This window comes from Camelus dromedarius, chromosome 8 (assembly GCF_036321535.1).
Source record: "Camelus dromedarius isolate mCamDro1 chromosome 8, mCamDro1.pat, whole genome shotgun sequence".
Lineage (NCBI taxonomy): Eukaryota > Metazoa > Chordata > Mammalia > Artiodactyla > Camelidae > Camelus > Camelus dromedarius.
Genome location: NC_087443.1, coordinates 59,473,615 through 59,500,538, shown reverse-complemented (window position 1 = coordinate 59,500,538; position 26,924 = coordinate 59,473,615). Strand labels below are relative to the sequence as shown.

General features: G+C 51.1%; 1 protein-coding gene and 1 non-coding gene across 5 annotated transcripts; one reads left to right on the top strand and one right to left on the bottom strand.

Annotated features, from left to right (window-relative positions):
• Positions 1-2,275: 2,275 nt before the first annotated feature.
• LOC116156124 (small nucleolar RNA SNORA2/SNORA34 family) lies at positions 2,276-2,409 on the bottom strand. The gene has a single exon (XR_004139983.1). It is a non-coding gene; the product is annotated as a small nucleolar RNA SNORA2/SNORA34 family (small nucleolar RNA).
• Positions 2,410-6,652: 4,243 nt separating this feature from the next.
• Positions 6,653-19,939, top strand: LDB1 (LIM domain binding 1). 4 transcript variants are annotated; one of them, XM_031461647.2, is made up of 11 exons: positions 6,653-6,797; positions 14,882-14,984; positions 15,114-15,158; positions 15,266-15,341; positions 15,460-15,562; positions 15,736-15,908; positions 16,365-16,487; positions 16,723-16,806; positions 16,899-17,022; positions 17,224-17,366; positions 18,077-19,939. In XM_031461647.2, the coding sequence occupies exons 1-11, from the start codon at positions 6,773-6,775 to the stop codon at positions 18,305-18,307; spliced, it is 1,230 nt and encodes a 409-aa protein (XP_031317507.1). In that variant the 5' UTR covers positions 6,653-6,772; the 3' UTR covers positions 18,308-19,939. The 4 variants fall into 4 exon arrangements, with proteins under 4 accessions (XP_031317507.1, XP_031317506.1, XP_064344427.1 ...); XM_031461646.2 differs by having other exon boundaries at positions 17,224-17,372; XM_064488357.1 differs by lacking the exon at positions 6,653-6,797 and adding an exon at positions 7,221-7,328 and having other exon boundaries at positions 17,224-17,372.
• Positions 19,940-26,924: the final 6,985 nt, after the last annotated feature.

Below are 26,924 nucleotides of genomic sequence, written 5' to 3'. Positions count from 1 at the left end.
TTGTGCCATTTTTGCTTTACTCAGCATCTGATAAAACAATATGCACCCACATGTGCTGTCTCCATGAAATCTAATTTTATATATATATATATATATGTATAAACATATAAATATATATATATATATATATATAGGTCTCCAGTGCTACCTAGACAGAGGTGTTGTGGCTACTAGCCTCTTTGGCTGGTGCATTCCTAAGGGCCCTGAAGGAAAACCTCAGAGACATAGGCCACCAAACATTGGCTGAACAATCATGTCTTTGCCTGACTCCATGTTCACCAAAGACTCATCTGATTATAACTGACTTCTCATATCACTTTCAATGGAGAGAAAGTGTGTTGATTAAGTGAGACAAAACACCCAGTTCACGTGACATACATTTCTTGGTATGAATTAACAAATCAGCACTCTTGTTTATCTATTGAGTGCCTACTATGTGCCAGGCATTATTTTAGGTACTGGAAATACAGCAATAATAATACAGACCAACAAGAACCAAAAAAAACCTTCCTAGGGGGTGGGGGTATAGCTCAGGGGTAGAGCCAGTGCTTAGCATGCAAGAGGTCCTGGGTTCAATCCCCAACACCTCCATTAACAAAAAAAAAGGAGGAAGAAGAAAAAAAAAAACAACAAAGCTCATATTCTAGTGGGGAGGCAATCTTCAATTAAGTGAAGAGTCAAAATAATTTCAGCACAAAAGTGCAATAAAAAATAAATGGGATAAAAAAAGTAAAAAAAAAAAACAAAATAAAATAAATGGGATGAGAATGTTAAGAGAGAACAATTTTATATGGTGTGATCAGGTTAGGCCTCTGAGGAGGAGGTATCTGAAGTAAGCCCTGAATCACAAGGAAGAGCTAATCATTCAAAGAGCATTCTGTGGTAAGAACAGCCAGTGCATGGACACTCCAGTGGGAACACATTTGTTATGTTCAAAAGGAAGACTAGTTTAACTAAGGAGTTCTAGAAAAGAGGGAGAGTAGTACCAACCTAATGTTTCATCTCTATTTAATTTGTGTGAGTCAGTCTCCTGAATCTGATGAATTCTGATTCACTTCCTAAATTGAACCTCCAGAACTACAACACTGAGGACCAGACCTGGTGTGGTCAGAAATTCCCAGGGTGGCTCCCAATAATTTCTGCCTCCTGTTATTCACACTCTTAGGTATGTTCCCTCCCATATTGTACCAGGGTTGGTCTGTGACCAATAATATAAGCCAGAAGCAATGATGTATCACTTCCAAGATTAGATGATAAAAAGACTGAGGCTTTTAGCCTAGGTGCTTTTGTTCTCTCTCTGCCTCTCTCTCTCAGATCTCTTACTCTAGTGAAAGCAATGTGCCCTGCTGTAAGCAGCCCACGGAGAACCCCAAGTGGCAAAAAATTGGAGACTCCATTGAACAGCCATTGAAGAACAAGGCCTGCCAATAACCTCAAGAGTGAACTTGGAAGCAGATTCTCTAGCCCCAATCAAACCTCGAGATGACTGCAGATGTGGACAACATCTTGACTTCCACCTTCTGAGAAACCCTGAGCCAGAACCAGCAGCTTAGCCACTCCTGGATTCCTGACCCTTAAGAACTAAGTGAGATAATGGAAGTTTATTGTTCTCAGATGCTAAATTTGAGGGCATCTTGTTGCACAGTAATAGATAATTAATACACCTGGTTTGCAGTTATTCTTCCAGAGAGCCACAACCCTTCAGGCAATACCCCTTTTAGTGCTTTATTTTTAGCCCTAAACAACCCATATTTGAGGTATGGTCTACAGTCCTCAGCTTGCTGTCTCATTTCACAGAATCCCTGCAATATCCCTGGAAGAATTAGAAAAGTAGGGATTACTGTCTGCATTCTACTGAGGAAGAAACTGAGGCTAAGGGAGGTTTAAACAATTTGCCAAGGGGCACATAGTAAGTAGATTATTTTATTTGGCTCCTTTGTTCCTAGTTGTATATCTTCATTTTTTTTTTCTTAAGTTTTTTTTGGGGGGGGTAATTAGGTTTGTTTATTTATATTTAACAAGTGCTTTACTATGAAAGTAATTTTCTCAAGCAATGTCCATAATATAGAAGCATTTTTATAATCCAATAAACAACTCAAAAAGAATCATCCTACTGTTTTTGTGGAAAACCCACAGCAATTTTTTGGGGTAGTAACTGGATCCAACAGCATTGTAATTCTAATGAACAAATTAAATCAGGGATCTTTAAATTTTGGAATCCCAGTATTCATCAACTACAAATAAGTATCAGCCCACATCTATCACCAGTGATACCAGATTTTTCTTTCTAATGAATTGCCCATTACATTTCCAAAGTTCTGAAATGGCCAACAGACCATAAAAAGACTCTTTTGGCTCCTGCTTGAAACGAACAGCTTCAGCAAGCTGCTAGCCTTGATTCAGGGCCAATTATTTACCTGTTTTTTAATGGAGGTAGTGGGGATTGAACCTAGCACCTTGTGCATACTGAACATGCGCCCTACTACTTGAGCTATACCCTCCCCACCCTCATTGTTCCAATCAGCTTCTTATTGAAGGAGAGATGAAAGAATAGGCTTCATTGCATTTGATGAGAATGCTCTGAAGGGCAGGGACCCTTTTACAAGGAATTATTTCCCAATGTTGGCATGCTTAGGAACCAATTGAGGCATTTCTTTCAAATGCAGATTTCTATATCCCTTACCTCCAGAAATAAGGGGACTTCTACATATTTAACAAGTTTCTGGAGAGTTTCTTATACATCTTTAAGAAACTGCTCTGGCAGAGAAAGGTCGTGGTAAATGTTGATAGTGATGCTGATCGTAAATGGGTAAGAGGGGAAGGTGTTGGAGCAGGGAAAAATAAATCTTATCAGAATTCTTATAATCATCCAGTAAATGTTATAGGATACATATCAGGTTCTAGGCATTATTAGGTGTTGGGAATAGAGCCATCAATAAGACATATATCACTTGTTATCTTGATGGAAAAAGAAGATTATTCCTTGAAAAAGCAATGGCAATAAGTATTTGAGGAAGCTTCAGAGGTAAAGGAAATGTAGGGAAAAATAGAGAAGGTCAAGGTCAAGATCAGGAGGAGTTGGATGGGACAGGTTCTAGGAGCTGGGAGAAATAGGGAGCCCATCTGTTCTGAGGCTACTCTAGCTCATTGCTTCTGCTGTCTGCCTTTCTGTGGGGCTTCTCTTCCCTTCCCCTTTCCTAATCTCACCTCTTACCTCGCACCTCCCACTTTGTTTCTTCCCCATGTCTAGAGTCCATCTTGAATTATTGACTGATATTAAAAAATACTGAATGCCACTGAATTACTCACTTTAAAATGGTTAGTTTGTCATGTGATTTCACCTCAAAAAAAGAAAATACTGGGTTCTCAAATCCATCCATCCAAATTGGCCAAGCTTGCCACCCTCCAGGACACTCATTAAAGACCTTTCACACAGACTCACTGCCTCCCTACCTTACCCCCAGTCTATCTGCCAGGCATCTGTGACTTCTCCCATTTTTGCCTGCAGCACAATTCCCAGAGCTGCTCCACTGATGTTTTCCTTTCCTTCCCTAGGTCTGGTCCAAACTAGAAGTAAGGCAGAGAAGAGCACTGGGTCAAGTACTTGTCAGCTGTGCGAACTTGGGTAAGTTACTCAACCTCCCTAAGCCTGGTTCCTCAAGAAGCTGAAACCACTTACCTTAATCACCCATCCAACAGTATTGAGATGATATTTCCTTAAAGGAAAACAGGACCAATAGATCAGCTGGAGTAGGAGTAAGAGGGGTACCTTCCCAGAGGAGGTAAAGGTATAACCAAGGTTTAAAGGAGGCATTAACTAGCTAGCAGGAAGAAAAGAATGTTTTACAGAAAGTTTGAATTTATTAATATTTCTGTGTTTTCTTGCTTGTTCAATGGAGGTAACAGCACCTTTTTCCTAAAGGTTGTCATGAAAAGCAAACGAGGTCTCAGGTGTGAAATACCTAGCACAGTGCCTGGCACATAGCAAATACTCAACAAATTCTGTTTTCCTTTTTTCTTGCCTTCCACATGTGTAATCTAAGAGAAGGGAACTTTAGATTCAGAGGAGGCAAAGTCCTCTCTATTGGGTGGGTTGTAAGCCCCTCTGTCCACTCAAGTGATTGGTTATCACCATGGAATCTGGCCAGGCTAGTTGTTTGGAATGAGTGGCCTTAGGGGTGAGTGGTTACAAGATTGGGGGAAAGCCAATTCATGGACAGTAGAGAGTGAAAGGGGTCCAGCCAATCTAGCCCATTCCTGGCCCCCTTAAAATAACAGATAACTTCAAAGAAAGCAGGAAGGGGCTAATATATATTGAGTACTGACTACATAGCTTGCATTGGGCTAGGTGACTGGGCATACATTGTCTCCTTTAATTCTCAACAAGCCGCAGGTACCTATTACTGAGGGTAAAGCTAGAGTTCAGAATGGGGAAGTCAGTTGTCCCTGGTCATTTGCTAGTGAGTGGCAAAGCTGGAATGCAAACCGAGGTATCCAAAATTCCAGGCTAAAGTTCTGTTACCTTGGTTCCCTGTAGTGCTGACCTCTGCCCTGGGGAATGTGGGGAGGGGTGGACATAGGCAGGGGAGGACATAGGCAGGGGATGCTGCCAAGGAGATAACCGTGTAAGTGTGGATGGCTTCAGTCATATCCCTCTGAAGCCTTCTATCCCCCCCCCCGACTTCCCCCTCCTCCCGGGGGGTGAAGATAGGGAAAGCTAGGGGTGGGGATATCCACAATGTGAATGGAAGTGCTGGAGTTAGTGTGTAGCTTTGCTTACAGCTCCCCTCCCCCACCCTCTCCTAAGCCCAAGGGAAGGGAAGGGATCCCCATCCCTTGGCAGGCCCTCTTTTCAACCCCCAGACTACTCTGCATCTGCCCATCATTTCATACTCCCTCAGCAAAATTAAGGTGGAGAGAAGGGGTCTCATAAACACTTAAGCCTCCACATCTGTAACCCTCCCCCCAGCCAGTTCAAGCCAGCTGTGCAGACTCTGGGCAGGGGTGAGGGAACCTTCACAATCAATCCCCACCTGAGTAACAAAGCGAAGGAGGACCCTCCACCCAGTCTGGGCCTGATGCCCTAGGAAGGGGACACCAGCCCAGGTCCCCAGCATCTACTCCTAGAGCCCACCCTGAAGCTTAAGGAAGAGAAGCTAGCAGCTGGGGGACCCCACCGAAGGGAGGGGGCAGACTCTCTCTTCCAGACGTCTCCCCTCCCCTCTCTCCTAATAGGTATTTCCTGTTTATGAGGCAGCTAAGGCTGGGCTTTTGGGAAGGGATGGATATGGAGATGGAGCCCCCAACCCCCCACCTCCGTTGGGGAATCCGTGAGGAGTGCCTGAAGGTTGGGAGGCTCCTCCCTGGGGAAGGAGTGTTCTTCAAATTGACCATCCAGATCATCCTCCCGTCCACCCCACTCTTCCAACTAAGGCCCCAGCCCTAACGGGTAGGGGGGCACTGGAGGGGTCTGCTTCCTGTCCTCCCCCGTGTCAGAGGCCCTCAAAGAAAAGCAGCTTCCAGACGAGACCGGCGAGGGGGCGGGAGATTGGGGGGAGGAGGCCGAGACTGGATGAAGAAGGGGGGAAGGGAGGGGAGCGTCTCGACTGATGAGTCAGAGTCGGCTAGGGGGTAGGATGGCCGGCGAATTCCCCCCTCCCCAGTCCTACCTGGCGGTCATTCTGCTGTCCCCCCCTCCCAGCAAAACGCAGATCCCAGGCTCTTGGACGAGGGAGGGCAGGGACCTCACCTAAATAACCCTTTTAGCTCCAGTCCCAACTGGTTTAGCAAGCAAGGGAGGAGTAGGTGAGTTAGGGAGGAGGTAAATTGAGGGGTGGCTACAAGAATTAAGATAGTGCTTCTTTCCCCACCCAGGTTAGGGTGGGGACGCATAACCGGGAGCCTCCCGAATAAGACTAGGTTTTCAACAGAGAGCACGGGCGGGTGGTCGGCAGTCTCGTTTTCTTCCCGAAGCGCAGCCGGGGGTGGAAAAAAGAGCTACACCTCACAGCCCACCCTGGCTCCGCCTCCCCAATCCCGGCTCCCGCTCCAGCTCCGGCTCCAGCTCCTCCACGCTCCCAACTCGGCGGCGCCTGGAGGACTCACACCCAGCGTGAGGCTTTGCCTCCTATCCCTCCCCCTCGCCCGCCCTCTCCGGGGTCTCTGCCTTGGTCTCCTTTTTTGAAAGCTGCGTCATATGTATGCAGAGCCCGGAACGCTGCCGGTCCCTCACGGCCCGCCCGCCGCGCGGCGCACGCACGTCGCCGCTCGCTGCGCGCTCGCTCGGGTCACTTTGACACGGCTCTCCCCTCCCACTAGCAGCAATTAGCATATTAATAAAGCCCGGCCCAGCCTGGCTGGGGCTGGAGAGTGGGCGCTTACTGGAGGGAGAGGGAGAACCAGAGGGAGCGCGAGAGAGAGGGGGGCGAGCGGCGGCGGCGGCGGCGGCGGCGGCTGTGTTGGCGGCGGGGAGGGCGGCGGGAGCGCACAGACACGCACACGCGCACACACGGACACACACTCCGGGGACGCACACCCGCGCGCACACACGCAGAGGCAGCTCGCCTTCCTGCCTGGCTTCCTTCCTGTCTGCTCTACGCCTGACAGGCCCCTTGCTGCAGCCAGGGGCCGCCCGCACCGGGCCGAGGCCGGGCCGGGCCGGCGGCGAGGGCAGCGGGGGCCGCAGGCGGCGGCGGCGGCTCATGCCCGGCCTGTCCCCGCGCGGGGCGGGCACCGTGACTCGGCTGGGCCCCCAGCGGCGGGCGATGTGAAGATGTCAGTGGGCTGTGCCTGTCCTGGTGAGTGGGGCGCGCAACCGCCCAGCCCCTCCCTCCCGAACCCCTCACCCCGCCAATCCCTCACCCCTTGTTTGGCGAGAACTTGTTGGGGGGGGCGTCAGTGGCACGGCGGAGGTCGGGGGCTGTGAGGGGTGTGTGAGGCCTCAGTACGGGGAGGGTTTTCCCCAACTGCAGCAGCCCAGAGGCACGGGGAAGGGGTATTGAGGGTGGCTTGTGTGTATTTTGGGGGGGGAGGCTAATTTGGGAGGGGTTGGGGGGGCTGAAATTCCCAGAATTCCAGGGTATTAGCCAATCAGAAGTGAGTCTGGACTTTTGACCCCCCCCTCAGGTCATCATAGAGTTGTGATTGGCTGGTTTTGGTTGCCCCCCCCTTTTCTGCTGTCTTCCTTCTTACATATTCTGTGACACCTCCCTTCAGGCTGTTTCTGAGAATCCGTGTTTGGGGGCAGGGATTGATTGCGGGCCATCTTGCCCCCCTCCAAATTATCCTGCCTGTTGCTAGGGAAGGCTGGCCCTCCTGAGGGACAGGAGGTACTCCTGGGGCTGCGGTGGCGGGGGGGGGGGGGTGTCAGATAATTGTGCTCTCGGGTCTGGCATCTATGCCCTAGTGGGAGGGGGAAGGTGGAGCCCAAGGCAAGCTAGGAAATAGAGTGACTTGTGAGAGTCGAGTTAAGGGGAGCGATGCTTGACCTCAAAGTGAGAACTTGAAAGAGAACTTAGGCTCAGATTCATGCCTCCCCAAAAACACATCAGCTCTTGCCAGTGATAGCCTAGGTCTGAGTTCTTTCCTAGGGAGGAGGAAGGCTGTACCTATTGCCAGGAGAAAAGAGAAGGGCATGTGACTGGAGAGGTGGTAGTCTTCAGAGGGCCTCAGAACATCGTCTATTGACTCTGGCTTCTTGAATAATCTGCAGGACCCACTCTTGTCCCAGACAGGAGTTAGCTTTCTTTTAAAAGTTAAGTATTCCTGAATCTAGCCTATTTGAATCCTTTGCCCCTCCACATGCCCTCATCTCCGGGAGGTCCATACCTCACAACTGGACCCTCCCCCAAACACACAGTCCCCAAGGGAAGCTGCCAGTGCAGAAGCTTCCTTAAAAATCATGTGACTCAGGCAGTGCTGGGCTGGGCTGGGCACACACTTAACATGCCTGCTGAGGCTGACGTTTAAGGGGCATGGGGCCCAGAGGGAGGGCTAGTAGAGCCTAAGGATCCTGGAATATCCGGGTGTGGGAACCCCTGGCTCCTGCTGCAGAGGGTGGGGGAGAGGGGGAGAGGGAAGAGCCTGCCAAGCTGGAATCCTGCCTGGCCCCATCATTCCTCCTCCTACTAGCTTGGTATGCATGTTTGTATGTGTATTTTCTTCTTAATAATTGCCCCATGCTGGGTACCCTGTTCAGGTCCATCCATTCTCTGGGTCCATCCCATGGTCTTGATCCTTCATTACCGTACATGAGCGTAGCTAAAGGACTGAGTCTTAAAATTTGATTATCATTTGTTCCTCCTACAAATAGTGGGGAGGAGGTGGGTGTGGAAGGGTTGTTAGGCTGGAGGTAGATGGGAGGTTGGCCTTGAATTTGGGGTAGGTTGCCTGGTGCCTGGGTCCAGTAGACAAAGTTTCCCCCTCAGTCTCTCTGGAAGCAGCATGGGGACATGAAGAGGACCTGTGTGTGTGTGTGTGTGTGTGTGAGGGGGTACAACTTCAGTCAGTGCCTCAAAAGGCATGTTCCTTTTGTGTGTCTGGTGGTCTGGTTGGGGAAGAGGGGGCAAAAGATGGCTAAGAGTGGGGAGTCTTTTTCCTGAATATGAAGAAGTCTTATGGATTGATGCCATGGAGAATGGACTGAGGTTAGTTTTCAAGGAGAACGACTTGGGGAGGGGCATGAGAGTGGCCTGGGGGTGGGGAATGGTAGGAGTTGGGGTAAGGGAGGGCTGCAGGCTTGCAAGGGTGTGTGGGAGCACATGGTTGAACACAGGGACATCGTGGCAGTGTGTACAGTCCAGGCCCAAAGACCCCCCACCCCACCCCCGACCTGAACAGCCCAGAGGTGGGGGCCCAGGCGCCCTGGCAGGCAGCCTGCCTGCTGCCTGCCTGCCTGTCTGAGTCTCTCCTTTGTGCTCTGCTGTCTCCCGGCTCCTCCTCCCCCAGCCCGGCAGAGACAGCACATGCCCCACACATGTGACTGAGGGAAAGCCTGAGCACACACAGACCCACACACATGCACACGCGGAAGGAAACACTACAAGATACACGCAAACACATCTAGCTCCCATAGTGCTCCTGGGGTGCAGAGTATCTTCTGGGGTTTTGGTCAGAAGCAGAGAGAACCTCTGCTAACGGGCATCACCCTGGGTAGGGCAGGATGCTGAGGGGACCAGGGCCTATTTGGGGCAGCATGTGGCTGAGAAGGGTTAAGGCAGGGAGAAGTAGGGGGAGGGGAGGAGGCAGCAGTGGTGGCGGCTGGGAGCCAGGAGAGGAGGATGGCAGAGCGCCAGGCCAACGGGAGGCCGGGCACAGACAAAGGAAGGGGGGCAGGCACACTGGAGGCCTGGGTCAGGGAGCCCCAGGGGCCCAGGCAGGGGGCAGTGCTGGTACCTTGTCCTGTGGGCTGCAGCGGGCTTCTGCCCTTCAGAATTCCCATCTCCAGGAGTAGCGCTCTCCTTCCCTCCCTCAACACCTTTGTCATTCTTTGCTGCTCCTGGCTTTCTCTCTACCCCACCCGCCACCAATTTTAGAGCCTTCTAACTCAGGCTTGCTTTCTTTAGTTGGGCCTCTTCTGCCCCTGTGCAAGTAGGAAACTTGAAGTCAGAACTGAGAGAGGAGCAGAATTGCTAGAGAAGGGAAACTAGGAGAGGGCCCTTTTTGAATGATAAGCCAGAGTCTTGATACATATTGGCATTTAGGGCCCTTCTCCCTGAAATCTGAGGAGACAGACTGGGTGGGGGTTCTGAGCTCTGAACCAGGAGCAGAAGCCAGAGTACACACCTATTTCCCCTCCCCAAAAAGACAAGTCATTTGGGGCCTGGAGTGGCCATTCCTTGGAGGGGGCAGGGAGTAGAAATGGCTGTAGTGCCCCAGGACTGGGCTTGTGTGAGTCGGGGTTAGAAGTTCAGAGTTCCAGCCTCAGGCCCTCCTGTCTTACTGTGACCTGTTCACTTAATATTTGGCCCTGGATGCTGTTAGGATCTCTTGAGGTACTGCCTGTGAATGCACTTTGGAAAGTTTAAAGGCACGAAACAAATGACAGGAATTGTCCTGTCAATGGGGGAGGAATGTAGTTATCCCAGAGTTGGGCTGTAAATTTGGAAGTTGGGCGAGTCCTGGTGTATTGTGGTAGGCATTCTAGCTAAATAGTATAGATTTCCATATGTTTGTGAAAGCTGGGGTGTATCATATAGCTAGGCCATGACAGAGAATGGTGTGCAGATTTCAAAGAGGGTGGTTTATAGGGCTAGTCCCTAGGTAACAAATGGTCAGGGTGTGTGTGTAGTAGTCTATCACAGGTTCAAGGGGTATAATGCAATTCTGGCGTGTGTATTGGGGCCAGGAGACATGTGTGTCGTAGTGTGTACGGAAATCAGGGTTTGACATGACTGTATGTGTGTGTGTCCTAGGTTTAGGTTTATTTCAGGTTTGAGGTATATCACAGGTTGAAGTGTGTATTAGGTACTGATTTACATGAAAGTGAGATGTGTTATTTATGTGTGGAGGATATTCACAGAGACAGGTTGTTATTGTTATTGCACAGGCAACTGGTATGTATGTCATGAAAAATCCTATTGTGGGGCTGTGTGTGAATATGATTGGGGGGCAGGGGTGGGCAGGGAATAGACAGCAGAGACTCAAATTGCAAAGAAGTAGGAGGTCCTCATTACCCCCCCCCCCATGTGAGTGTGTGTGTTCCCGTCCAGGTAATAGGGCCTGGACCACTACCCAAGTTTTAGAAACATTCCCTCTTGAGGTTTCCCCCTTGCATTGGAGAACAGGCCTACCTTGGTAATCATACACCTTTTTTTTTTCTCCTGGGGTGTGGCGGGGGGATTCAGCAGCAGACTAGGCCCCTTCTGGGGACCTTTGGATAGGCAAGTTTGCCTTCTCTAGCTCTGACAGCACCTCTTTCCCTAGTATCCTTGTTTCTCCAGTGGTGGGGGCTGGGAGGTTGGGGTGGAGGTGGGATTCCTGTCAAGGCAGATCTAAGTCAGTGCTTGGAACTTAGTTGGTTTGAGGGCAGGGAGCCTGGAGTGTCCCCCTCCCTCCAGTCATTGTTTACAGGCTGAAGTTTGAGTGTGTCTCTGTCAAAAATAACCCCCTGGAGCCTCCCCCCAGCTGCTGTGGGATTTCATCAGGGTCTGAAGCCCAGGGTGGCAGCCTAGCCCAGCCTTCAGCTGGAGAGATCGCTAGGGAGAGGAAGAAAGATTTAGGGGATGTTTAGGAGGCAGTTAGAAGATACTGAGCCTCTCCAGAGAGGAGAGGGCCCTCCTCCATCCCTGCCCCTGGCTTTGGCTCTCCTGCTCACCCCTGAGCACCACACTTGGGGTTTGGGGACGGCATTCCAGTTCCTGGCTCCCAGAGGCTTCCCCTCCATCCAAGTCTCTCCAGACCCAATCCGTCCTGACTCCATCTCTCCATCCTCTGTCTCTCACAGTCTCTGTCTCTCTTTTGTTTTTCTCAGCAGTCCTCCCTGCCTGCCTGCCTCCCTCTCTGGCTCCCTCCCTCTCTCCCTCTTCCTCTTTCCTCGCAGGGAGGGGGCGGGGCCGGTGGGGGCAGCTCCACCCTCCGCCCGCCCTGGGGCCTCATTCTGTGAGAGGCTCGGAGAGAGCGAGCGGGGAGGGAGGGAGGGAGGGAGAGAAAGGGAGAAAAGGAAGGGAGCCGGCGGGCGCTGCGTGTGTCTGTGCGTGTGCGAGTGTGAGTGAGTGTGAGTGCCGGGCCCTGCCTCTGCTGGTGCCCCGGCGGAGGGGCCTGCTGGCCTGGGGAGGGAGGGCGGGCGGGCTGCTTGGAGGCAGAGGCAGAGACAGAGGCGGCTGCGGGGAGAGCCGAGGAGGAGGAGGAGTAGGAGAGGAAAGAGCGGAGCAGCCATTGTTGAGGGAAACCTTGCAAACAAAGAAGGCTCCGGACTCCCCGCGGCCCCCCGCCCCCCAGGCCGGCCCCCTGGCCCCCGGCCCCCGGCCCAGTGGCCATTGTAACTTTCCCTCGGGGCTGTGGCCGCCGCCGGGCGAGCCGAAGCCGTGCGTGCGAGTCTTTGTGCGTCCCACGGAGTGGAGCTCCCAGCCAGGCCTGCCTGTCCCACTCGGGACATGAGCGGCTGAAGTTGGCCCCCCCTCAGTCCTCACTCCTGCCAGGTCCCCTGTGGGCTTCCAGCAGCTCCCCGCACCTCTCCCGACCCCCTCAGTTCTCCCAGGTAAGTCTGGGCACCCTGCAAGCCCGTTGGGGGTGGGTGGAAGGTCCTCGGTCTGGCCCTGGCCTGGTATGCTGGCTGGGAGAGAGGCTCCCCAGCTCAGAAAGGCCCTCTGGCCTGCTGACCTATGGTCAGCCCCCAAAGGGAGGGGGCCTGTCTTCAGGTCAGGCTGGTTACCATGGAAATGCCCAGCTGGAGGTGCCCCCCCAGACCACAGGATGCAGCTTCCATTCTGAGAAAACTTTACCAGTTCTGGGCTCTTCCTCTTTCCTCCCCCTTCCTAAGGGCTCCCAGATTGCTCGAGGTGGGAGCCTGGGAGAGCTGGGAGCTGAGCCGGGACTCTTGTCTGACTCCAAGACTGGATGACACATCCCCTCACCCCCACCCCCATGTTACTCCATCTACCCTTGCTGCTGGGGACAGGCAGCAACAGGGACAGATGGTCTGGGTGATGTTCCCTCCCCTTCTCTTCTCACTCCCAAGCCCTGGTGCTGGAGCTACTGGGAGTTGCTGTGACTCTGGAGAGATGCTGAGTTTGTGTCCATTCACTGGAAGTGTAAATAGAGGCCCTAGAGCTTTGGGCTTTAGCTCTTTAGAACTGTTACCCAGCTGTAGGCAATGCCTGTCATTTCTCTAGTGAGAGAAACTGAAGCTCAGAAACTTTTTTCAGAGTTAGAGAGGAACCCAGGTATCCTGCCTCCCTTCGCCTTAGGGTGTTAAGCTGATACATTTCTTCAAGTTGCACTGACAGTGAGGGGCAGGGGCAGTGATGCTTTTGGAGAAAGGAGGGCGTAGTTAGGGGATGAGGGCCAGGTCTGATAATCTAGACTATTGAGTTCATTGCCCAGGGCTGGCTTCTGGTGGGCAGTGTGAGCTTTGGCTTCTTACATAGCCTTAGTCCACCTGTCTGTGGAGTTGGGAGACTTGGGGTTGGGTGCGACTGTCTCTTTCCTGAGGATGCAAGCTCCTCATTCAGTCCTGACTGGCATGTGAAGGCTGTGTATGTCGTGCTAGGAGCATGTGGATATGGCCTGTGAGAGCTCGTGTGGGGTGAGGGCCTGTTGCAGGCACCCTGATCCTGCCTGGGGCTGCTGGGTTCCAGCCCTTGGTAGGCATGTTGGGGCGAGCTGAGGGTGGAAGCCTGCTAGGCAGGATGAGACACACGCGTGTGCAAGTATACACAGGCTCTGACTCTTGGCACCTTCGGGGACCCTGTTGTGTAGGCCTCTCTGGGACCCTCTTTTTGCCCATATTGTGAGGAAAGGACCCAGGGGAGAGAGTTAAATGACACATGTTGGCACAGGGTCTTCCTTTGTCTCTTTTCCCCTAGGAACAAAATAGATTTTATATCTAATTTTGGGAGGGGGGTCAGATATAGCCAATACAACTACCCTTCCAAATGTAATCAAATCTGGGGGACATGAGGAAGCAGCTGTGACTGGGTCTATGCTTCAGTTTCCCCTCCTATCTGGTGGGGAGGAAGAAAATGGCATTGCAGGTGGGGGCAAGGGGTGTACCTGGCTCATACCCAACTGTGAATGTAACACTTCTTCCTGTGAGGAAATACCCCAGGAACTGTGTGCTGCTGGGTGAGGTGGAGAGGGGACACATGTGCATATGCATAGATACACACAAGCAGAGACTGTCTAGTTACGACTTGCCTCCTAGACTAGCGCCCTGAAACCTAGACTTCTTCCCAGGCTTCCTATTTTCCATTTGTTGGTAGAATGGGATCCATTGGAGGCCCATCTACCTCCTTCCCTCACTGCAAGTCTCAGAAGAGAAAAGGGTGGGTGGGGTGGGTATAGCTCTGGTAGAGTGTGAGGTCCTGTGTTTAATCCCCAGTACCTCCATTTAAAAAAGAAAAAAAAACTAAAAAAAAAAAAAAAAAAAGAAGAGAAAGGGGGTTGAGGCTTTGGGTTTCTAGTTTGGAGACAATACTAGACTCATGGTGAGTGTGGGTGAGGGAGGGGGCTGGTCTGATAAGGGAGTAGCCGTTGGTGGGAGAGGCAGAAGGTCCAACTGGTTATCTGGTGGGCGGCACCCAGCAGGCACCCCCCCCCCCCTTATCTTTCTGTCCCCTGCCCTCCTAAGACCCTGGGGGTGGAGGAGGAGCAGGGAATTGGCAAAATCCCCCTTCACCCTCCCTCAACTTGGTCTCCAGACGGCAATAGAGGGGTAGAAATACTATAGGATATAGGAATCAGAAGATCTAGGTTCAATTCCTATCTCTGCCAGTTAGTAGCTCTGGATCTTGGCAAGTCCCTTTGAGCTTTCTGTTGCTTCTTTTGTAAAATGGAAATGTTACAGTTGACACTACTACCTCACAAGATTGTTGTAATGATTGAACAAAATAATATAGATGAAAAGGTTTATCAAAATTAGATTATAAAGTTTAGATATTTATTTATCTTATGGTATTGATATTTTTTCCCAGTTTCAATTCTGTCATCCAGGGTTCAGTCACATGAAGAAATAGGGTCTTGGGTATTAAGGCTGAGAACTTCTAGTTTCTTAAAACAAGATTGGAGCCAGATTGAGAAGAGAGATAGGAGCTCCCTAGGGTAGTCTTCCTCCCCTAGTCCACTCAGGGGCTCCAGCAGACCAGTCCCTGTGCATATATCTAGCAGACTTCCAGGAGCACTCCCAAGAGCGACTCAGGGGAGCCCTTCTTTCTTTCTCTTCTAGGTTGTTCCTCAAAGTCATTCAAGCTGTACTCACCGAAGGAGCCCCCAAACGGCAACGCCTTCCCCCCCTTCCATCCCGGCACCATGCTAGATCGGGATGTGGGGTGAGTCTCTTGTCCACTTCCTGTCCTTTCCCCAGATGGCAACCTGCCTTGAAAGGGGAAGGAGTGACCCCCCCCCCCCAGTAATTCTTATCTTCCACCCGCATTCTCATAGCTTCTTCCCTTACACAGCCCAACTCCCATGTACCCGCCTACATACCTGGAGCCTGGGATTGGGTAAGTGGGGTCCAGTGGGGAGGTAGGTGCTTTCCATTACAGGGGTGAAGGCAGGGGTAGTGGGGGAGGTTCAGCTCCTTCTGATTTGCCTTCTTCACTTCCCCCAGGAGGCACACACCATATGGCAACCAAACTGACTACAGAATATTTGAGCTTAACAAACGGCTTCAAAACTGGACGGAGGTATAGCTAAGGGGAAAGGAGCTGGGAGGGAGAGGGCCATCTGGGCACCCCTGTGGCATGTCTTCTGACACACGCATACACATGCACACACACAAACACCCCTCCCTTTGCTCCTTAGGAGTGTGACAATCTCTGGTGGGATGCTTTCACAACTGAGTTCTTTGAGGATGATGCCATGTTAACCATCACTTTCTGCCTGGAGGATGGACCAAAGAGATATAGTGAGTGGCCTCTGGGGGTCGTGCTTGTTCTGCTGTAAGAGTGTATACTTCCTGTGTCCTTCTAAGATCTGGGGGTGGGCATCTGTCCCAGGGGATCTGCCTTGGCAAGGGTGATATCTGCCTGACCACTTTGGAGGTCCTTCTGTTCTGAAGAGTTTGTCCCATCTCTATAGCCATTGGCCGGACCCTGATCCCACGCTACTTCCGCAGCATCTTTGAGGGGGGTGCTACGGAGCTGTACTATGTGCTTAAGCACCCCAAGGAGGCATTCCACAGCAACTTCGTGTCCCTCGACTGTGACCAGGGCAGCATGGTCACCCAGCACGGCAAACCCATGTTCACCCAGGTCAGCACCCAGCTGGATGTGGAACACTGAAGTACCTGGGTTTGATTTCCCTCCTGGATCCCCAAAATGTACTTGGCTGTTCCCCAGGGAGGATAATGGGAAGAGGCAAGATGAGCAGGGAGGGCAGGCATGCTGCAACATTCAGACATGTAGAGTTTGTATGGGACAGTTTTCTGTGCCACAGGGGGACACCAGTGAACAAGAATCTCACAGAGATTATAATCTCACAGAGATTATAGCAGGCAAGTGTATCACTAGCTACATGGGGAGAGGACGAGGATCTGTTAAGCATTTCTACTGTGTGTGTGTAAGGGCCAGAGGTGCGGCGGGTATTCATGCAGATTTATGTTCAGGTGGCAGGAGCACTTGCAGCAGGAGAGTCATGAGCAAACAGGAGAACAGGTGTACTTTCAGGTATGTGGAGAGGGGGCAGACTTGTGACAACTTTGTCTCCAGGTGTGTGTGGAGGGCCGGTTGTACCTGGAGTTCATGTTTGACGACATGATGCGGATAAAGACGTGGCACTTCAGCATCCGGCAGCACCGAGAGCTCATCCCCCGCAGCATCCTTGCCATGCATGTGAGTTGTGGGCAGGACCCAAGACTCAAGGGTAAGAGCAGGCAGTGGGAAGGGTGAAACAAGGTCTGCCGTCTCCTGACAGTGATCTTAGCAAAGATTAGCATTTCTCCATCTGAAAAAATGGATTTAATAGTAGCCCCTCTTCTCTCTCAGGAGTGTCTCAAGGCTCAGATGATAGGACAGGTGAGCAGATGCAGCCCAAGTGGTAGTATTCTTAATCTTTCTCCTCCTCTAGGCCCAGGACCCCCAGATGTTGGACCAGCTCTCCAAAAACATCACCCGGTGTGGGCTGTCCAATTCCACTCTCAACTACCTCCGAGTGAGTCTCTGATCACCCAATTTCTGCCCCATACCATTTGGTCTCTGCTCCATGTCTGTCCCCTGACAAGCCACTAACTGGTCTCCCCCCAGCTCTGTGTGATACTCGAGCCCATGCAGGAGCTCATGTCCCGCCACAAGACCTACAGCCTCAGCCCCCGTGACTGCCTTAAGACCTGCCTTTTCCAGAAGTGGCAGCGCATGGTGGCACCCCCTGGTGAGTGCCTTGCACCTGCACCTGTTCTTACCAGAATCTGATGCTGTTCCCCAAAGCTGTATCTGTGTCCTCACGAGGCCCTGTCCTCACTCGTGGGTCTGCAAGATTGGGATCAGGGTAGGCTCAGGCTCCTTAGGAGCCAGAATGGGGAACAAGGGGCCCAAGGCCCTACCCCACCTGAGTCTCCTTTCCCTGACACAGCGGAGCCTGCACGGCAGCAGCCCAGCAAACGGCGGAAACGGAAGATGTCAGGGGGCAGCACCATGAGCTCGGGGGGCGGCAACACCAACAACAGCAACAGCAAGAAGAAAAGTCCAGCCAGTACCTTCGCCCTCTCCAGCCAGGTACCTGTAAGCATCTCGGCTTTCTTCTCTCTTCTGGGCTGCCCCACTGCTGACCCCTGACCCTGTTCCACCCTGAGCTCACTAGCAGGCGTAGAAGCAAAGACGGTTTTTCCCAGTGTACTCTGCCAGCATGGGCTGATTCCTGTCACTGGTGAGAGTCCTTGTCACATGCATGATTGTGATCACACAGACTCAGACATAGCAACATAGAACATAAAGGGACAGACACAGCCATGGGAACATATGGGCATTTAGGACAGACAGCTTAGGGGCACACAGACCATCAGACATACACTCACGCTGACCGAGGGACATACAGACTTGAATGTGTGCAAATCTAGAATACATACGCACGTGCACGCAGTTTTCCCGCTGTGTTTTTGATCTGCTCCCTTTCTCTTACATGTGGACAGAAGTTTAGGAGCCTCCTAAAACTTAGGGGAGATGGACTAGGGAGCTAGAGAAGTAGATTGACTTCTCCCAGAATCCAGTGGAAATGGGTTAAAGGCTGTGATGCTTTGCATTCCTTCAGTGGGAAGAATTCCAGGGGCTGAGGGTATCAGAGGATTTGTGGTTTTAAATTGGGGTATGAGCAGTGGGTGGGGGTGTTGAGTTTCCTGGGGGCTGGTATTGGGGCTTGGGGGTATCTGCTGCCCTGGGCCGGGCGAGCCCCTGCCCCGATTATGTTTGGGGACCTCCGCCACTCTCAGGATGTGATGGTGGTGGGGGAGCCCACCCTGATGGGCGGGGAGTTCGGGGACGAGGACGAGAGGCTCATCACCCGGCTGGAGAACACCCAGTTTGACGCGGCCAACGGCATTGACGACGAGGACAGCTTTAACAACTCCCCCGCCCTGGGCGCCAACAGCCCCTGGAACAGCAAGCCTCCATCCAGCCAAGAGAGCAAATCGGAGAACCCCACGTCACAGGCCTCCCAGTAAAGGCCTCACCACGGCCACCCAGTGCTATGCCTGCCTGCCCCACCCCTCGCAGCCCCGGGGAGCAGAAGACAGAATGAAGAGACTGAGCATCTAAAATGGGCAGCCTCCATCCACCCACTTCAGGGAGGAACTGGACTTGCTGGGGGCAGGTGCCAAGACTTGCACCCTAGTAGCCCTGGGCTGGGGCTGGCCTTTGCAGAGCTTTTTGGGGGAAGAGGGTATTCATGTGGATGCCTACATGGACCTGGGGCCTCTGAGAAATGTCCTGACCACCTTCAGGGCATTTGCCTCCATCCTCACCCCAGGTTCTGGGTACCCCATCCTCCTGACACCACCCCCTTCAAGCCTGGGGTTGTCTATAGCCACAGCCCTTAGGGACTTAAAGTTATGGGGCTTGATTGAATGCCCCTCCCCCAAACCCTCCCATTAGGTGGCTATTAGTAGAGGAGTTAAGCTCTGGGCTCCTCCTCCCTTCTGCCACCTATCCCAGCTCCAAGTTTTTTTAAAAATAATATTATTAAAAATGTAAGTTTAAAAAAAAATCATGTCCCCCCTCTTCCCCTTATTATTAAAAGTCCAGCTACCTCCCTACGCCTGGCAGATGGGGGCTTAGGACCCAGGTAGGGGTAGGGGGGTATGCATTACCATTTTATACAGTTTGAGAGCTTCAGACCAAGGAGACACTTTGCCATCTCTCTTCCCTTTCCCTCTGGGGTGAATGGAGTTGGGGAAGGCATGCCATGGGGTAGGGGAGCCATTGTTGACCTCACCTTTGTGACAGCCCCCTGCTGTTGTCTCTGTCTCCCCATCCTCTAGGATTCTGGCCTGCCCTCCTAGTGCTTGTGACTCCCTCTATCCCAGCCCCCAACCCCCTCCCTCCATGATGTGTATATTCTTTACAAGTCCTCCACTAGAGCAGCTGTCTTGGATGGGGGGAGGGGGAGGTTCCCTCCCTTAGGGAGTGTGGAGGGAAGGGAGCAGCCTTGTTTGTCGCTGTGTTTTTTTGTTTTGTCTCCATTGGGCAGGCATGGGATGGGGGAGGGGTTCATCTACCCTCCAGCACTCTCTTCCCCCAACCTCTCAAACTGCATATGTAGTCCTCCCTGGACCTTCATAGAGGATTAGGAGCCACTGAGGATGTCCCAACTCTAAGCCCACCAGGGAGCAATAGGCCTTTGTCCTCCAGCTGAAGTATAAAGGCTTTTCATCTCCCCAAATCCTCTCCCTCCCCTTCTTCACAGAAGGGTGGGGGAGGCAGCCAGGATCCTCAGCTCTATTTCACAGTTGGACCCATTGAGGCTCCAGGCCCAGGGTGTGGCCAGGAGCAGGGTCCCATGAGTCTGGGCCCAGCTCTGTGGCTTCACTGCCTTTTCCTGTGGCCAGTTCCAGAAATGTTAGCACCACCTCTCTGCCTACTCTTCCTTCTGGATTCTGGGGTCCCCCACACCCTGTTTCCTCCACTCCAGCTGCCACTTGGAAGGGTATTGTGTCAGGAGCTGAGGGAAGGGGTGGGGAAGATGGGTGTCCCACCCCAAGTGTAATGCCTTTTTTTTTTTTTTTTTTTTTTTTTTTTTGGGCCATTTGAGTCATGTATGGTACCGATCAATAAAGAGACTTTTCGGTTTGAGAGTATCTTGGTTGGTCATTGATGCCTGTAATGACTCAGTCTAAGGCAGTCTTTTTCCCCTCATTCCCGCAGATCCTAAGACCAGTCAGTCATTGAGGAGGAGGTACAAATTGGGCTTGTGAATTCCCCCTCACTCTTGTGTTGCTTTTCATGTGTCCCAGGCTGCCCTGTATCCCTCAAAAGTTGACTTTCCAGTCCCCCCAGGACTTGTTCTTAGGCCCTGTCATGGGGCTGCCAGATGGATGGACCCCCAGAGGCAGGATTCCTGGGATAGACAGCCCTGGATTAGGCTGTTGGGAGAGGGGTAGGGGATGGGGTCCTTGCCTAGGAGGAGGCTTGGATTGGAGGAGCTTTGGGTGGTTAGAATGGTTGGGAGACTTGATCTTGTTTCTGTTCATGAGATTCTTACTCTTACATGGCCTCTAGCCTACCAGCCCTGCAGAGACCTGAAATGGTCTCCCCTGGTGTTAGGTCCCTGGGTGGGGAACTAAGAGTAGTGGGGTTGTCTTCCTTGCTGACTCTGGTGGGGGTCATAGAGGGAGGAGATGCTGAAGCCCTGTTGCTAGGAGATAACCTGAAGCTCCATAGGGAGATGGAAGGAGGAATAAGGCACCTTTCAGACTTCTTCCCAGGTAGTTCTTCTCAATTGCTCTCCTTCCCCACTATTGAAGATTAGTAAGGTAGGGAGACCATGCAGTGGGTTGGGGATGGGGTATTAGCACTTGCGAAGTGCCCTACCCAGTCTCCCTCATTTTCATCCCAGTCAGGGGAATCAGGCCTCAGACTGTTGCCCCACTAAATGGGGGATATGAAGGCTTCATGGGCCTTCACTTCTGCCCGCACCTCCCAAGCTGGCCAGAGGAAAGGCCTGCATGGCCCATCCTGCCCCCTCTTTAACGTATGCAGTTACCTTGGCCCTGCCCTGCTGCCTTCCCAGTTCCTCATTGCCCCAGCACTTCAGAATTCCAAGGCCTGCATTTGTACACACACACACGCACATACACACCACTCCTCTGTAGGCCTGATCTGACTGAAGGACATTTACCAACCAGCTCCTAGCATCAACTTACCCTGGAAGTCCTAGGTAACACCTATCTGCAGTGCACTTGTGCCTGGCACTATGTGTATATCTGGCCTTTTTGCCTAAATGTGAGCCAGTATGTGTAGTTGACCGCTGACCTGAGAGAAGGCTTGGGTGTGTATATGTAAGAGAGCGTGTACATGTATGGATATTCATGTGGGCTTGTATGTGCATTTGTTTATGATGTATGTCTTGGTGGAGTCATTCATTCAGCTAATGTTCATTGAGCCCTCTCTAGGTGCCAGCTCTAACTCCAGGTGCTAGGGTTGCGGTGCTGAACAAGGCAGAGAAGGCATGACTACAGGGTGTGAGTTGGAGGCTACAAGTACATAAATGTTGTTGCATACATGGCTTGGCAGTACAACTGTGTTAAGTTATGGGGCTGCCAGGGTGGGCATGTGACTGGGTTTTGGCATTTGCAGGTTCACATTCTCTGTGTGTGTGTGTTTCCAAAAGGATGGTTGGTGTCAAGGGAAGAGGTAGATTGCTAGGCCTGGACTCTGCCCTGCTTGGGGGAAGGGAGTGGGTCAGAGAGACAGGGGAACCCACTCTTTGAACTCAGGAAACATAGTGGCCAGCGACTTCCTCTGGAGCCCCGGATATAGCTCCTCCCTGTTTGCCCCAGCAGCCCCTCTGAGTAAGGCCCTTGTTCAGGAGGAATTGCTGGGTGGGGGAAGGGAGAAGCCCTTCAAAGCCTTCATGCCCTGTTTCCAGGTGCAGGTGAGGACCCAGCCTCAGGCCCAGAATGATGCTGAAAAATTTGTTTCAGCCCAACTTTGTATCTCAGCCAGGCCTGCCCCACTGCAGAGGCCCAGGTCCTGACCCCCAGACTCCTAGCTCAGCCTAGCTCCTTTCCCATGTTTCCTAACCCAGTCCAATCCAGCCTGATTTCCAGCCCTTCTTAGGACTGCTAGTCTCGACCAGCACAATCTCCAGCCCCTTTTATACCCTTAGCCCAGTACAGCTTGACCTCTAACCCCGTCCCCAAAGGTAAGACTCCAGCCCAGCCAGTCCAGCCCAGTTCAATCTGACCTCAAGTCCCTTCCCCTAAGGTGAAAAGTTTGAAGCTGCGCTCCCCGGGCCTCCTCCTATTCCCTTTTTCACAAAGAAGGGCCTTATTTGGGGGACTGGTAGAAGTAGAGGTGAGAGTATGGGATTAGGAGTTACAGCCTGGATGAAGAAGGGAAGAGCAAGGAAGATAGAGATGGGTGCAGGGGCTGCCGAGGATGGCCCAGGTGTGTTCTGGGCCAGGCTGAAAAGAAGGGAATATGTGAAAAGTTGTGAGTCAGCAGCCCCCTAGTTCCAAGCTGAATTTCAAAGATGCTAGTTTTGGCCTCTGCTGGTCCCAGCTCCCTAGTACACAGAATGCTTACAACTATCTACCATGTGGCTACAGTCCCATTCTCTCAGGACCCACCTCTCAGGCTCCTGCCCACCCCACCCTGAGGTCTTCAGTGAAGCAGAACAGGTCATGCATGGCACCCTACCATTCTTAGCCTAGGGAATGGGGGAAGCTGAATGGGAATGGAAGATGATGCCATCTCCAGGTTCCTACTCCAGCCTTGGGAAGGGACTATTTTCCCACCAATTCTGGGACACTTTTCCAGAAGTAGCTAAACCCTGGATTACTCCCCTCCCTGCTACCCTACCTCTATGTTACCAGCTCACTTCTCCAGGAGGAGAACCTAGAGACAGTTCCTGGAGAGAAGTTCCAGAGAGGGTTGGGAAGGAGAATCTTTTCTCCATCGTTCCCAAACAAGTCAGGCTACCCGGAGGAAGTAAGCGTGATTTCTCTGCCTTGCTTTTAATGGATGTCAGGTGCACACAATTAGATTAATCATACCATTGTTTCATGACATATTCTTTTCATTGCCCCATGCACAGGACACATTTACTTAATTATAGTACTGTCATAAGAACTTATCACATGAAAGTTAGGACCTTGGCAATAACTGCAAAACATCCCTCTCCCAAAGTATCTGTCATTCTTTTTCCCTTTTTATATGTTTATCTTAGCTTTATGCAGTCTTAATTTCTTTTACCTTAGTATAGAGGAACACTGCTGTATGTAGTTTTTGGCTGCTTATTATTTTTATTTAAAATTATTAAGATTCATATTGTTGCATATTGCTGCAGTTCATTTGTTTTGAGGGCTGTGTAGTATTCTCTTGTGTGACTATACCACAGTTCATTCTCTTGTCACGGGACATCTAGGTTATTTCTGTTTTTCTTTTTTAATGGAGGTATATGGAGATTGAACCCAGGACTTCATGCATGCTAAGCACTCACTCTCCCACTGAGCTATACCCTCCCCCCCTGGATTATTTCTATCATGATTTCTGCTATCATGGAGAACACTTCCAGGAACGTTTTTATTTCTATCTCCTATTGTACATGTGCAGAGTTTTTCTTGGTTATATACTTAGGTGTGATCTCTGCAAAGTCCTGTCCCCAACTCTAAAGCCCAAGTTTGAGTGTTTTTACTATGACGGAGGATCTAGGGTTGACTTGAATTAATATTCAAACATTTATTGAGTACCTTCTATATAAACTACTCTGTCCATTCATTCATTCAGCCAGTCACACTACATTTAATGAGCATCTACAGCATGCCAGGAGCTGGAGGAAGAACAGTGGACAAGAGAACATGACTTATACAATTGGGTGGGGAAACCGATATTAAACAAATGGTTGCATACATGTGCAATTACAATTTGTATATAACTGAATAGTGCAGGTTAAATATATAATAGGGAGACCTAATTAAGCTGGTGTGTTCAAGAAGGCCTCTCTAAGGGAGTGATGTATCAGCTAAGGCTTGAAGGATGAGGAGAACTTGACAAGGTGAAGAGCATGGGGAAGAGGATTATGAGTAGAGGAAACAGGTCCTGATGCTGGAAAGTGCTTAGTAGGCTGGAAAAAGAACACCAGAGGGTTCTCAACCTAGTGATCAAGGGGAAGTGGTGGCAGGAGAGAGGCTGAGGCCAGATGGGATAATGCCATGGTGTCAATGATGATGATGACGGTGATGGTAACAGCAGTTAACATTCATTCTGCGCCAGGTATTGTGAGAAATCCTTTATATCAACGATCTCATTGAAAGCTGACCACAACTCTATATGATAGATACTGTTATTATCTCCCACTAACAAGAGAACACTAAAGGCCAGAAACTAAGGGTCAGAGAGGCCAAGAAACTTGCATATGGTCACAGAGATAGCAAGGATTTTGAATTTCATCCAAATATAATCCGCTGTCACTGCACAGTCTAAGGCAGGTCATGATTAAGGCCTGGTCCCTGCCCTGCTGAAATTCCCAGACCAGGGGAAAGTCAAATCTGGCCATAATTTGAGTAAAAAGCACACATCAGAGGGGAGGACTAGAAACCTGCAAAGTGTTATATAGACTTATAGGGAGAGAAATTTGTTTTGACCAAACAGATTTGGGAAGACTTCTTGCTGAAAGTGAAATTGATTGTAATTGTGGAAGGGAGGTGGACCTGTGGCAGGTAATTTTGTCAAGGATCAACAGATATTCTAAGCAGAGGGATAGCTTTAGGAAGGTACTGAAGCAGGATGGTGGAGAGAAAGAATAGTGGGTACTTTACTGGATAGGAGAGAAGGAATCAGCAAAACTGCCCTAGATTTTTCTTCTTCTTTTCGCCATTTTTCAAATTTCCTTCAGTGTATTCATGCTACCATTATAATAACAAAACACTAACCATAAAAGAGATGGAATCCTGGTGGGAAGTAGCAAAGTCCTGAATTAGGGTGTTTGTGGTGGGACCGAGGAGAAAAGCAGGAGAATTTGGCTGTTTAGTGAATATGGGGAGTGAGTGAGTGGATGAGAAGGATGGAAGGTAATGTTGAGGTTTGGAGGAACTGGGAGGACATTGGTGCCAAGAACTAAAATAGGAATCTCTGAAGTAATCACAGCATAGTGGTTCAGAGCATAGGCTCTTGCTAGAGACACCCCTGTTTTGAGTCCTGGCCCAACCACTTATAGGTAGGGAACACTTGACAAGTTATTTAACCTCTTTGAGCCTGTTTCCTCATTTCTAAAGTGGGAATAATAATAGCACATGATTTAGAGGGTTGTTAGGAAGATGAATTAATATAGAGAGTTTAGAAAGTGCCTGATGCAGAGTAAGCTTTCAGTAAAGATTAGCTATTGTGATATGCCCAGAGGCCCTGGGAGATGGGAGGCGGTGTAGTGAGGCTAAGACTTCGTCCCCAGCCACCTGTCAGACCAGAAATAGTCCCTCCACCTCCCCTATCCTAGCCTGCTCACAGCCAGGAGTTCACCTCAGGAGATGCTCCAAAGCCCACAGGAGTGGGGCTGGATGATTGGATCCCTGCAGTGGGATGTGTGAGAGGATTGGAGTGGAGGAATGGGAGTTAGGAACTAGGAAACTGCATAAGTAGGCCAGTCTAGCAGTAGAGAGGCTCTGGAGCACCCCATCGGAGCCCTCCTGTCCCCATATCAGTATATCAAGATGCTTTCTGGATTGTGTAAGGAGGCGGCATGGGAAAGGCTATCTCCGTTTGCCCAGTAGGTGCTGGCTAATTGGGTCCATTCTGCCTCACCACTCTGCCTCCTCTCCAACCTAGACCTAGACTTGTGAGAGCACAAAAAACAAAGACAGGCAGTGGGACATCTACAAGAAGATAAGGGGAGCTCTGTCTGCAGGTTTGGCCTCCAGAGGCCACCCCTGCTATCGGCCATCCCTGCCCTGCACACGCCTGCAGTAGGACGTGTGAGGAGCTACCTAGACGTCTGGCTGAAGCCCAAGACCACATTCCCTCCAGCCCTCCTCCATGGTTTGAAATATAAGGCTGGCTACATAACTGTACCTGGTGTTTGCCTTCATCTTCGATCTGGTGCTCTTTCTGTCTGGCTGCCTGTGCGAGTTCTGCAGGGGCTATTATTTCCATCAGTCCAGTTCCCAGCACCACCCATCTGCCTGCTTCCTGCTGGCCATGACCCTGTTCCTCCTTTATGTTGCCCTTCCTCTAGCCAGTGCCCACCCTTTATTTCTGAAAGAGACTCCCTCAGGCCAGGAGCCACCTCTGGCCTCTTCAGGAAGATCCCCTCCTAACCTGTGACCCCTCCCCACCTTGTGCAACTTGCTCCCCACTTTGACCCTCTGGGCCCCATCCCTCCAAGAACCATCTCCTTTCATTACCCAGAACTCCCCAAACCCAACCCTTGCTATACCCTGGTTCCTCTCACCTGCCTCTGATCCCTCTTCCATTTTCCTCTCTCATCCCTGACCCTGCATCTCTATCCATCCTCTCCTAACTTCCACACCTCCACCTGGCCTCTACTGACTCTTTCATCCTCTCTGCACATTCCAATCTGACCTTGAGTTCTTTCTCTCTCTCCCTCCTGCCTTGTCTCCCTAGGGGCTGGAACATCTGCAGCTTCATAAGCAATAAACAGCCGTATGAAGCCATTTCCTACAGCAGCTACTCCCATGGAAATAACATGTACAAACTTTGCTTCTTCCTTAAATCCACAATTTAGGCACAGAGAAATTCCCTCTACCCCTGGAAATTTCTCTCTGTGTCCCAGACTCAGATTCCACCCCCACTCCAGAATCTCAGCCTCTAAGAGAGCCTGGGTCACACCCAGGGGAGTGTCAGATTCCAGGCATCACAGTCGCAGATGTGAGACAGCAGTCCACCCAATCTCATTTCTCTGTCCCTTCTCCCTAAGATTTCTGGGCTGGAAACCCCCTTCCCTCAAGCTTTCCCTTACTCCTGGTGTCCCAACCCTGTTCCCTCTACCTCCCAGAACATGGATATAAACACTATCTATGGATAGGAGACCATCAGAAGAATCCAATCCAACCTGCTGGGTGAGGTGGAAACAGCCTTCAGTGGGACTAGAAGAGGTAGGGAGCTTGG